The sequence below is a fragment of the Onychomys torridus genome, chromosome 1 (genome assembly GCF_903995425.1).
Source record: "Onychomys torridus chromosome 1, mOncTor1.1, whole genome shotgun sequence".
Taxonomy (NCBI): domain Eukaryota; kingdom Metazoa; phylum Chordata; class Mammalia; order Rodentia; family Cricetidae; genus Onychomys; species Onychomys torridus.
In genome coordinates this window covers 159,700,594-159,713,299 of record NC_050443.1, presented here as the reverse complement: position 1 = coordinate 159,713,299, position 12,706 = coordinate 159,700,594, and the positions used below count along the sequence as shown (strand labels likewise).

Genomic DNA, 12,706 nt, shown 5'->3' with positions numbered 1-12,706 from the left:
CAGACTGTGCTGGGCTATGAATGTAAAGAGTTTAACCAGACCTTTGGTTTAGGGGTCCATCCATGGGCACTCTGAAATTGTGCACTTAATTTTGTGTGAATGTACAGTGGCAGGGGGTTTGTGGCAGAGGAAGTAACACTTTCATGATATTCTCCAGAGTGTGAGGGCAAAAATACTTAGGAACACTGTGAATACATTCACACTCCAGCCTTAAAAGGAGCCAGCACAGTTGTCTTCAGTGTCACAGTTGAGGGACTGTGAGAGTCACAGAGGTTAAACCATTTGTTGTTTTGTTCAGGTAGCTAATGAGTAATGGAACTGAAACCAGAACTCAATACTTTACCCATGTCTCTTAGTGTATATATGGTGATTTCATGATAACTTTGCTAAGTGCTATTGAATTTGAGGTAAGAGTCTACTTTTCCGTTTTAGTAATGCCATCAAAAGAGAAAGTAAGGATGGTGGCATGGTACATTCATAGAGAACTCAGTATTTGCAGTGTTATTTTCTGGACTTTAATTGGGCACACAGTGGCACTAAGGTTCTGGGATCTAAACTTAGTGTGGTGATCTGTTTGAAAAGTAAGTATCAACATTTGCTAATTTATGGCTTTTTTTTTTTTTTTTTTTGTCTCCTCAAGATTTTACATTGCTAAACTCTCAGTTGCATCTTTTTCAGAATTTGTAGGTTTGTGTTTTAGGTGAGAGAGGTATGCTCTGTTGTAATTTTCAACCAGTGATTTAAGATGAGAGATCTTTAGGCTAGTTTTTCAGTTATGTAGAATGTGGACAGTGACTTGGCATCTTTGTACACATTGTCTATTGTCTTCAAAGCAGTCATGTCCCGTCCATCCCCCTACCCCAAGAAAAGAGTGCTGTTTTGGTTGGGTAATCAGGATGTTGAATTATCGGTGATGTTTATATTTGCCTTCATATCTGAAAGAGGAATTTCATTAAAATGACCAACTAGTGTCCCTTTTGCAGTGCCATGATAAATTGGTGATAAAACTAGGAACTTCAGCAAAAGGGGCAGTCTTAGGGGGTGAGAAATCAGAGACTACTCTGTGGAGGAGAAACTGGGATGATAAAAATTTTAGAATGGCCTTCCTGCTAGAGTTAGTGTGAGCTCCAAGTTCCAGAGGCCAGAGAGCACATGTTCGCAGGGAAGTTAAGTTATGGTAGAGTAAAGGGGAAGAGGATGATGTATCAGTTAGGAAACTGTTGAATGGGAGTTAGACTGTGGGGAACCCTTATGCAGGTCAGTGCATACATACTGTGCATTACAGAATTTTCTATTTAAAACCACCACATTGATAATGACCATTTAAACAGTACCATTTGTAACAGAAGCATACAATAGCTTTGCAGGATAGCTCTGAGTCTCCCACAGGCACTAGAGCAATGCGTTGCCCTCTAAGTCTGGACTTCTTTGGTTCCCTCTGTCCCTTCTGAGCTGCTGTTGCTCTTGCCCTTTGTACATTTTTGCACTCTGTAGAGGTCTCTCTTGGGTACCTCCTGCTGGCAGTTCTAGATTTTGCTGTGGAAACTCTTTAGAGTAATCTCATTTCCTAACTCTTAACTGTCCAGCATTAGATATTACCATTGTGAAAATCCTATAAATTCCTTGTTGTCCAAAAAGGATGAAGTAGAAAGAAATTGTATGTGCAAATCATAGGCAGCACTAGTTTTTTTTTTCTCTCCTTGGAGGGAAGAGTAGGTAGGCCTTCCCTGTCCTTCTTGGGGCATGGCTGTGCTTTGTCATTTTGGACGGATTCCTTCTGGGCTAATAATCTCTTATGAGGAGAAGCTGGTTTCTCAGACATGCTCTGGAATATCAAGTTGTAATTCATGTCACTGGTTCTTAAGGAAATATGTTAACAGGTAGCCATTAAATTCATCAGTCATCTATAATCATTAAGAAACATTAATTAATATTTAAGAAATTTCATGTTTCTGTGAGAAAGTTGCATTTCAGATTCTAAATTACCAGTATGATAGTATAAGAAAATGTATCCTTTTATATTCTTGTTAAGATTGATTTATATTGTTGTAATTGCTTAAGTAATATATCAAAAGTTTAATCCTGCTGGGTAGTGGTGGTGCATGCCTTTAATCCCAGTACTCGGGAGGCAGAGGCAGGAGGATCTCTGTGAGTTTGAAGCCAGCCTGGGCTATAGAGTGAGTTCCAGGAAAGGCGCAAAGCTACACAGAGAAACCCTGTCTTGAAAAACCAAAAAAAAAAAAAAAAAAAGTTTAATCCATTTGATTGACATGTAAATTTTTTTAAACAAACACATTTTTGAAACCATAGAAATTAAAGACCCTCTGAACACAATTATGAAAATATTATTTTTGCAAGCAATCAAGGATGTAAATGACTTACCTTTAGGGTATTTTTGAGTGATTAATAAGCAGGAATGCCTATTAGACAGAGGCTAGGCTTATAATCTTAATAATTATGAAGGATCACTGGGATTCCTCATGGCCTCTGTGGCCACTGATGAATTGGGATTCTGTGTTGTTGGAATAAATGTGTATCTGAATGACCTTAAACTTCACTGTTACCTCTGCTTAGGCTCATATCCTTAATCTTTTCCACACAGTAAATGAAGATTTCCTTATGTGTCATAAGCTTTTTTTGTTCTTTGTTTTTATATCAATTTTATTTATTTTAAAATGACTTTGTTCTTGTATTTCCTTTATATGAGGGTTTTCTTCGTGTAAGGTAATCTTTGAAAATAAAGATGATCAAAATCTTTCATTTTAAGGTAATGAAAGATATAAAAAAAAGTGGGTAGGATAGCTTACTGAGCTACCATATGCTCATTACCAGACTGAACTATTGGGAATAGACATTAACTAAAGCAAATGCTGACTTTTCTTCTGGTGCTATATTTCCTATAACTGTTTTGCAAACCAGTAGGTTAATTTGTAGTCTTTACTTTGCAGATGATGTGATGCCAGGTACTTATTGTGAAATTGACTTAGATAAAGAAAAGAGAGATGCATTTGTGTATGCTATCAAGAACCACTACTGGTACCAGATGTACATAGATGACTTACCAATATGGGGTAAGTACTCCCTCTTATATGTAAGATTTCATATAACCAGTGTGTTAAGGTGACTGTGTTCCAGATCATGATGGAAATGTTTTCCACTCTGCTCCGGAATGGTCTGTAATGCTGATTTTATGGCTTTCTTCTACTGGAGGCATTTAGTGATGCCAGACCTTATAGGAAGCTCTCAAAATAAAAAGTTTATACAATGAAACTTTTCAGACTCAAGGAGTTCAAAGGCTCTTGGAACATCTGAAATTTCCTTCTTCCCTAGCTTCTTCACAGCTTATTTTCTCTTAAATATAATTAGAGGGACTGAATAGAATTTTTGAAATTTAGCTCTTTATGGACACTGTAGTAATATGTTTTTAGGGGCATGATAATTTCTTAAATGTTTTATTTTACCAGTTTCTTTGTCATTTTCCAAAACATTTAATACTGAGAATTATTCTTGTTTAGCTCTTGCTTGTCCATAGTATTGGGGAAGAGATATAATATGATTAATACAAACTTAAGCATTATTGGTGAAATTATTAAGGCCACTCCACATAGTTAAAAGGGAGGTTTATTTTGTGGGGTAACTTACAAATGAAGGGGTAGGTTGCAGGGTCTGGCAAAGGTATAGCACAGTCCGGCGGTGTTCTCTGGAGAACTCTGCTCGGTCTACCTCCAGCGTCCAGGGTCCCGGAACCAAAAGAGAGACCTCCTCCAGATCCTTGGTCTTCCGCTTCCTCCTCCGCCCTGCATTGTGGGGGCGTGACCATTACTGAAGCCTCAATGGGGGTTGGAACTTCCAGGCCAATGCTGGGATGGCTATCCACTACAAAGCATAGTCTAAAAATAACTTAAATAATTAAATTATTTAAAATGCAAGGAATAGGCAGTTACCATAGGCAACATGTTTAGTCACATTTTTTTTTCTGTCTCTAGACATATGCTCTATGTGTAAGAATATCTTTCATTCTTAAAATTGTTAGCTGATCATTATGTTCATCTGTAGAAAAACTGACTTAGCAAAATTTAATATGATCAGAATTTAATATGCTAAAGAAATTTATAAGAATTAATTTCTTGGGAGGAAGAGACAGGAGGATCTCTGAGTTCAAGGCCATCCTAGTCTACATAGCAAGTCTGAGGCCACCCAAGATTACATAGTGAGACCCTGTCTTAAAAAAAGAAAAGTTAATCTCAAGAGACATCTTGTGCTATTTAGGTGTGTACAATAAGCATTTCATATAAATGTTACTGTTACAGGACACAGACATTTCTGTGATCATCTCTGAGGGTGGTGGGAGATAACCTAAATACTTGCTGAAGATTTCTGAGCCTTATAGTTCAGGAAAACCCATTAAACAAGACTGTTTTTCATTTGCAGTGAAAACACATTCCTTTCATAATTCTTCTATTATTATGGACTTTTAAAGATCACATATGCCAGGCATTGTGGTTCATGCCTCCCAGAGGCAGAGGCAGGCTGATCTCTGCATGTTTGTTTGAGGCCAGCCTGATCTACATAATGAATTCTGGGACAGCCAGGACTACATAAAGAGACCTTTTTATCACATTCATGTTTTTAGTGTTGAGGAAATGGAATGTGCACATGTGCCATAGCATGGGTGTGGATGTCAGAGCAAAGTGGGAGTCTGTTTTCCTTTTCCACCGTGTGGGTCCTGGGCTTTGAACTCAGGTTACAAGGCTTGGTGGCAAATGCTTTTCCCTACTGAGCCATCTCTCTGGCTCATTGTATTCTTTTTTAACTTTGTGTCTTCAGTTTGTGTTTTCCTAATCATTGGTGGGAGCCTCTGTAGCAACAGTGACAACTGTTCTTTGTTATAAATTGTGTGTGTGTGTGTGTGTGTGTCCATCCATTGTGGGCATGTGACAGCCAGAAGTCATCTTTGGGTGCTGTGCCTCAGGTGCTGACCACCTTTTTCCTTTTTTTTTTTTTTTTGAGACAGGGTCTCCCACTTGGCCTGGTACTCACTGATTAGGCACTGCTAGCCAGCCATTGAGCCAAACTAATTTTCCTGTCTTCACTTCTACAGCCCTGGGATTGTAAGGACTTACCACCATCCCCAGCTTCCTTTCATAGAGGTAGAGCTCCAGTCCTCGTGCTTGTGACTTTGCCAACTGAGCAATTTCTCAGCCCCTCAAAAGCCTGGTTTTAGAATTCGAATTTCAGGATCTGCCATCTTTAAATATTTTTGCATAATATGTAATATCTGAACCTGGGCATTCCTCTTCCCTCTTTGTGAAGGAAGAAAACTCCAATATGGTGTTTCTTGAACAAAAGGCATTGGAAAGCCTTTTAGAGAAGCTGTGTCTTTACCCACAAGTCTAGTTTTTAAAATAGATAGGCAAATGAATTCCCTTTTTTATCCCTCTCTTCCTCTCTCCCCTTCACCTCCCCCCCTGCCGTGTGTGTGTGTGTGTGTGTGTGTGTGTGTGTGTGTGTGTGTGTGTGTGTGTGTGTTGTGTGGTTACTAGCTGGGTTATTTTGATAGATGGTGACATAGTTATTTCTGAAAACCTGAGATATTAAGTAGTATGCACAAGTAAGGTGATAATTGTAGCAGCAGAGGTGCTAGCGGTGACAAAGTGAGTTCTGAGTATCATATCTGTGACCATTTATGTTAAACTTCTTGTTATTTTATACTATTGTGACCATAGTGTGTGTTTGCTAAGAAGTCCAGCCTGCACTTTTGCCTTGTGCTATCCATGAGGATGGTGATAATATTGCCTCTTTATATAAAATAAACTTAATGAACTCTTAGCTTCTGGGTGCTTTGAGTACTAAGTGATATTACCTTGTATAAAGTATTTTTTCTTTTGTAGGTATTGTTGGTGAAGCAGATGAAAATGGGGAAGATTACTATCTTTGGACCTACAAAAAACTTGAAATAGGCTTTAATGGAAATCGAATTGTTGATGTTAACCTGACCAGTGAAGGAAAGGTCAAATTGGTTCCAAATACTAAAATACAGATGTCATATTCAGTAAGTTTAAAATAATTATGTATAGGAAAAAATGGTTGTGTTTATAACTTTAGAAAATAAAAATGTAGCAGAAAATTAGATGTAACAAAATTCCTCAGTATATCTACATTAAATCTCCTAAAGGAAGGTATGTGCTTCAGATCTATGGTATGGGATGCCATGCATTGGCTTAATGACCATTGCTCTGACACAGTGACCATTGACATCAGAAGGTTACAACTCAGCCCTGTATCTTCCCAATGTTTTTAGGTTGTCAGAGCTCATGTTAGTTCTCTTTTCATTTGCTGTTGCAGATGGAGATAGGATGACAGTCTCTGGGTAGGTGTAGATTGTTATAATTTGCTTTATTTGATGGGAAGACTTATTCCCACACAGTAAGAGCTTCTCAGAGTCCTTTAGCAACTATGAAGTTAATTCTATTCTGTTAGCTTAAAATGATAGAAGGAAGAGAAGAAGTCCAATACAGGGAGACTTTCTCTTTGTCAGTTATTTTCCTGGTCATTAAAAAGAATCCCCTTGCTTATAGCCAATTTTGAAAACTCCTTTTGTCTATATGTACCCAGTGTAAGTAATTATTATATAACTGTACAAAGAAATTTAGTAGTTGTCATAAGACCACAATTTAAAGACAGAAATCTATGTATTCTTATTTTAATTGGTTTAAATACTTGTAGCATGAGTTGGTGTTAATTCCTAATGCATTTATCAGATAGTCAGTATGTCAGTCAACAGTAATTAAGTCCTTGAAAGCTGAAATGATCTCGCTAAAAAAGATGTAATATTGTACTTGTTTAAACTTCTCATATTGGGCTGGAGAGATGGCTCAGTAGTTAAGAGCTCTGACTGCTGTTCCATAGGACCTAGGTTCAATTCCCAGCAGCTACGTGGTAGCTCATTACATCTTAACTCTAGTTCAGGGGATCCAGTACCCTCTTCAGGCCTTTGATTGCACTGCACACATGTAGTGCACAGACACATACCCAAGCACATAAAGTAAAAAAAAAAAAAATTAAACCTCTGGTACTGTCAGTATCTTCTCACCATGTAATTTTAATTCTGAGTGTGTCAGAACTTCTGAATTTTATGAGTTTTGCCATTAGATTATTAATTATTTATTGGCCTTAATTTTCAAGTGGGATTTCTTTTTCAGGTAAAATGGAAAAAATCAGATGTAAAATTTGAAGATCGATTCGACAAATATCTTGATCCATCCTTTTTTCAACATAGGGTAGGTGTTCGTACTTTAAGATACAGCATGTGTGTGCAAATCAGCTTTACATTGAGTATCTGCCTATGTGGGTCATTGTGCTAAGGACTGTGGATTTCAAGATATAACTACTGGTGATTTCAGATGTAAATTTAGAGCCATAAGGATGATAGGGAATTTTAGAGGAATAATAAAACTAGCTTGTAAGATACTGTAGTCTAAACCAGTTAAGAGATATACAGGGAAAACAACATGTGGAAGCCAAATACAGCACTTTAATTGTAAATGATAATATTGGAGAATGTGGTTCATGGTCAGATGGGCTTCTTAATACTGAAACTCAGTATTAGACAGGCCTTACCTGGTGATGATGAACTGTTATTGGCAGACTTCCACACTCACAGTTCGGAGAAACAGCAGCAGAAAGGACATCTCTTAGGAAGGAGGGATGAGAGAGCAGTGCAGGTTTTACTGGTAGAAAGCCTTCCACATGGCGTATGAAGAAAGGGAATAAGTGCTTCCCATAGTCCTTTCTTCCCCGGCATATGTGGATGACCTGGAGCAGCATCTAGGTCAGGGTTTGTCTGGAGACTCACTCTCAGTTCAAGGCAGCACCGTTGGCGGTGTTCCTTGTTCTCTCCAGCTCTGTTCTAAAAATCCAGCAATGAACAGGGATTAGGAACACCTAGGATTAGCAACACTAGGGGGCACTGCAACGTAGCAGTTAGTAGGGTCAGTAATCTCCGATACCTGTTTATTATTTTTATACTTAATCATAGCTAAAAGGCTTACTGGTGATGCTTTATTATTTTTAATAACTATTTCTCAGTATAAAACTTTCAAGAGTATACCACATAGTATAGTTTTTAGAGTAATGCCAAAGGAATGTTAGAAGTTTCAGATTATTGACAGTGCATTATTATGGATATAGGTTTAAAGTTTATACCTTAGATTGTATTTTTTAGATTAGACAATAGCAAAGAACCTCATTAGGAGTTTCAATACTTTAAAATTTAAAATTTATATTTTAAACTGATACATAAAACTTACAAGTTATATGTATTTATGAGGTAGCCTCTGATGCTTCAATATATTTATACATTATGCACTGTTTAAACCAAATTAAACATCCCCTCAAATTCAAGTATTTATCATTTCTTCATGGTGTATACATAAGGGGCCAATGAGAGGGCTTAGCAGGTAGAAGTGCTTGCTCCAGGTCTAGTGACCTGTGTTCAATCCCCAGGACCCACATGGTAGAAGGAGAGCACTGACTCTCCAAGTTGTCTGACATCTTTGCACCCACCAGAGAAGTAAATGAAAATTGTTTTAAAGGAACATGCAGAATTCACTTTTAAAATGTATTGTACATTATCGTTATCTACCTACAAAAGAAAATACCTATAAAAGAAACCTTTCACATAATTTTACATAAATACCTCCAATACCTACAAAAGAAAAACACCCTATGTGTGATAACACAACAGAACATTGCATTCTTCCCACCTATAACTTTGTACTTTTTGATGACTTTGACCCAACCTTTCCTCCTCCTCTTCTCTTCAGCCTCTTGGTACCCATAGTTTGCTGTCAGCTTCAGTGAAAGCACTGGTGGATACCACGTACAAGTGAGATACTTTTCTTAGTACTAAGTGTATATAAAATTTTTCCTCTTTAAAACCTTGATCAGTTGACTAAAGATTTGAGTCATACATTTTTTTCCCCTTCTTGACCCTTTCTGGGTTATTAATTTCTGAAGTGGAAACAAGAATCTTGTCTTTGGAGATATCTGCCATTTCACTTTAAACTGCTTTTTAAAATCTTTGGGGACACCTTTATGATAAATTTACATAGCCTTTTGAGGATGAACATTTTAAAGTGCAGGGCATTAGTTGTTTCATTTATAATTCCAGTGGGTGCTCAGTAAATAAATTGTTGGAGGAGGGAAGCTATAGCATATGTCTTCTCCTTGAAGCCCCAGTGTGAGTAGCAGAGCCAGGACTGCCCTTCCCATTCATTAGCACATTAGCCCATGACAAGATCTGCCCTCATTGTACAAGCCAGTACACCCTGGTGGTAAGTTTTCTAGGGACTCACATACTCAGAGCAGAATTTCTATGAATACCTGCAGAATGCAAGTGAAAGGCTCTGTAGTGGAAAGGCCACTATTTGACTTGGGATTTGAAGACTGGAGAGAATTTACAAAGGAATGTAAATCACATGTGAGAAGAAATTATATGCACAACAAGAGGATGAAAGTGAATACTCTGTCCTTGGTCCCTGAGCAGGGATAGGACTGTAGGGTGTAATGGAAAGAGGTCATTGAAGATGTGGAAGGCCATGTTACAGGAAGGATAGAATCCTGGGAAATTGTTGAGGTTGGATTTGAGGAAACTGAGCTCTGTAGGGTTTAGAACAGTAGTGATAATAAACATTACATTTTAGAAAGATTTGCTTGCTAACTTTGTACAGCATACATTGGAAAGAAGTAGAGATCAGACAGCAGCAGAAGGCCAACTAAAGAAATTCCACATGTTGAGTTGTGCGATGATACCTCGGGAGTGCAGAGGGTACAGTTTGAAGGAAAACAGAAGTTTCATAATTAGAGCTGGAGAGATGGCTTAGATATTAAGAACATTTACTACTTTTGCAGGGCACCTGAGTTCAGTTCCCAGTATCCATATCTGACAGTTCACAACTACCTGTATGCCAGCTCCAGGAATTCCTCCTGGCTTCCACAGGCACCCACACATGTGTGCATATGCCCATACACTGCTACATATATACAATTAAAACTAAAATATGTTTTAAGTTTAATAACTATTACTTTTGAAGGATTAAGGAGAAGAAAGGACCAAAAATAAATCTTAGTGCATTAATAGAAGCTAGAGAATAAGAAATGAGTGGTATATGTGAGGGAAGATGATAGATTACTAAGGGTAGTCCCAACCTGAAATTTCACGAAGGCATTTAAGTGGAAGTTATGGTAGTTAGTGAAGGTCTGTACCGTGAAAGCATGTGAAAGCTGGAGATTTGAGCAGGTGAGTGCTGAAAGTGGTAGTGACATCATCACTGGAAAGCTGGTTAAAGGTTCTAGACCTAGGAGTCGTTCTTGAATGCCAAGACTGCAGCTTTTGGAAAAGTTGGCGAAGGCTGAACAGAGTGGACAGATGAAAAAGAAGCAGCAGTTAGTGACTTAGAATGGTAGAGTGTCAGCAAAGGTTAGAATTGGTAGAGAGATAAGGAAAGGGAGCAGAACACCCAATTTCTGGATCAGTTTAGAAGGGGCCAATGAGCTGACTCAGTGGTAAAAGTTCTTACTCCCAGGCCTATTGACTTCAGCTTAATCTTTGGAGTCCACAGGGAATGGGAGAACTCCCCCAAATTGTGCTCTGACCCTTACACACATATGCATACATACAAATGTAAAAAAAAAAAATCAGAAGTTTATTGCAGGTCTTGAGGGGTAGATCATATTGTGAAGAAGGAAGGGTAGAAATGTAGTCTTGTTTGAAAAGTGTTGGTTAGTTTTGATAGGACAAAAGAAGGAATAGACACTGTAAAAGATGTGACTAGTCATAGCATAGAGTTGTGATGTGCTATACACTATACTCTCTTGTTTTCCTGTTACTGTTTAAAACTTGTGATGATTCTAGGAAGTAGACAATACAAGTGGAAATAGAAACAAATGAACCCATCAGGAAGGCCTAATGCTACATACTGCTTTTTTTAAAAAACAAGTTTTCAGTTGTGCTTCTATGATAAACTTAAATGTTATCTTTTGCAAAGTTTTCAAAATATGCATTCATTGTTTTGTTTATAATTCTAGCAGGTACTCAGTAGGTAAGTTAGTAGAGGAAGGAAGGAAGACAGAAGGAAGGAAGGTTGGTTGGTTCTTGTATGTGGCAGAGGCAGTTAGCAATCTGCCCTTCAGCTAGAGCCATAGAGTTATCCTGTCCCCGAAGCTCAGGGACGATCACAAAGCCAGGACTGTTCTGCACCTTGGTGCACAGCCTCAGCACATTAGTTAAAACTGTCCTCATCACACAGGGAGATAGCTGGTGCTGGAGAAAGGCAGTGATGTGGGTGTTGGGTGGTGATGGTGTATGTGGGGCGTCGGGGTGCAGAGTGAGAGGGAAAGCACCATAGTGGGAACAGTAAACAAGGAGCAGTGCAAATCTAGGGCTACATCTAGGAAGGTTGTGTTGTGCTGGATGGTGGAAGACAAGAGGAAACATGGCGTTGGAAACTTGGAAGAGGAGAGAAACTTCAGAAGTACCTTAAGGACATTTGGGAAGTTAAAGTATAAAAGAGTTAAGTGTGCAAAACCACAGACTTAATTCAAGTCCAATGTACTGAGTTCTAAGATGTCTTTGGTGATAAAGTAGTACTTTGTAACTATAGGCCAGAAACTGGACATATTTTTTGACATGTACAGATGATGTCAAAGGCGAGCCTTGAGAATATTGAGGAGTTAAGGGGTGAATACTTCATTGTTCTGGTAGCCACTGGGGCGACTACTTGGGAAAGAACTAGTATGAGGGTGATAGTGCATGACTAACTGAAGGCCAGGGAAACAGATCTTTAGGGAGAAGCCTAGATCCACAGTGGTGGTAGTGATGGTGGGGCTGCTGGGTTGAAAGGAGCTTTTCAGGCTTTGTCCAGTTAGGAGACGAACACATTTATTATCTACTGTTCCTGCCAAATACAGTGCTGTTCCATGCTGTGTCCTTACACACATCATCACTACACCGTACAGAGCACAGGATGCTGCTGCTGCTGTTTTCACATGAGAAAACTGAAGCTACGTGGAAGTTTGCAGAACTTAAGTTAAAACATAAGCCTTTTCAACTCCATTGCCATATGCTTTCCATGTAAAGATGATTTGTGCATGCTTTATGGCTAAATAATATTAAGTGGGTTAGTAAATCTGACTTGAAAAGTCTGTGTAGATGATAGCATGCTTTCGTGGAAGTTGGTTGTAAGGAAGGCTAGCCCTTTATCATTCTGAGCACTTAACCCCAGTGTCTCTGGAGTGTGATTTTTATATAACAGATGTAAAATGCTGTCTTTTCTCCCATTAGCATACAGTTGACATCATGATATTTCACACTGGTAACACTTCATTTTCTGTTATTTTAGATTCACTGGTTTTCAATTTTCAACTCCTTCATGATGGTGATCTTCTTAGTGGGTTTAGTTTCAATGATTTTAATGAGAACTTTAAGAAAAGATTATGCCCGATACAGTAAAGAAGAAGAAATGGATGACATGGTGAGTAAACACTCTATTTTATATTTAATTTATTAATATATATTAATATTATTTATATATTAAATTTATTTTAGGGGTGTGTGTGGGGGGGTGCGTGTGTGTGTGTGTGTGTGTGTGTGTGTGTGTGTGCGCGCGCACACGCATGTGTTGCAGGTGCTTGGATAGGTTAGAGG

General features: G+C 38.4%; 1 protein-coding gene across 1 annotated transcript in view; it reads left to right on the top strand.

Moving 5' to 3' along the window:
- Window positions 1–12,706, top strand: part of Tm9sf3 (transmembrane 9 superfamily member 3) — a 59,231-nt gene that overhangs the window by 16,508 nt on the left and 30,017 nt on the right. Inside the window, exons 3-6 of the mRNA XM_036169237.1 lie at window positions 2,949–3,071; window positions 5,892–6,052; window positions 7,203–7,280; window positions 12,402–12,533. Coding sequence (XP_036025130.1) covers window positions 2,949–3,071; window positions 5,892–6,052; window positions 7,203–7,280; window positions 12,402–12,533 — 494 coding nt within the window. The remainder of the gene's footprint in view (window positions 1–2,948; window positions 3,072–5,891; window positions 6,053–7,202; window positions 7,281–12,401; window positions 12,534–12,706) is intronic.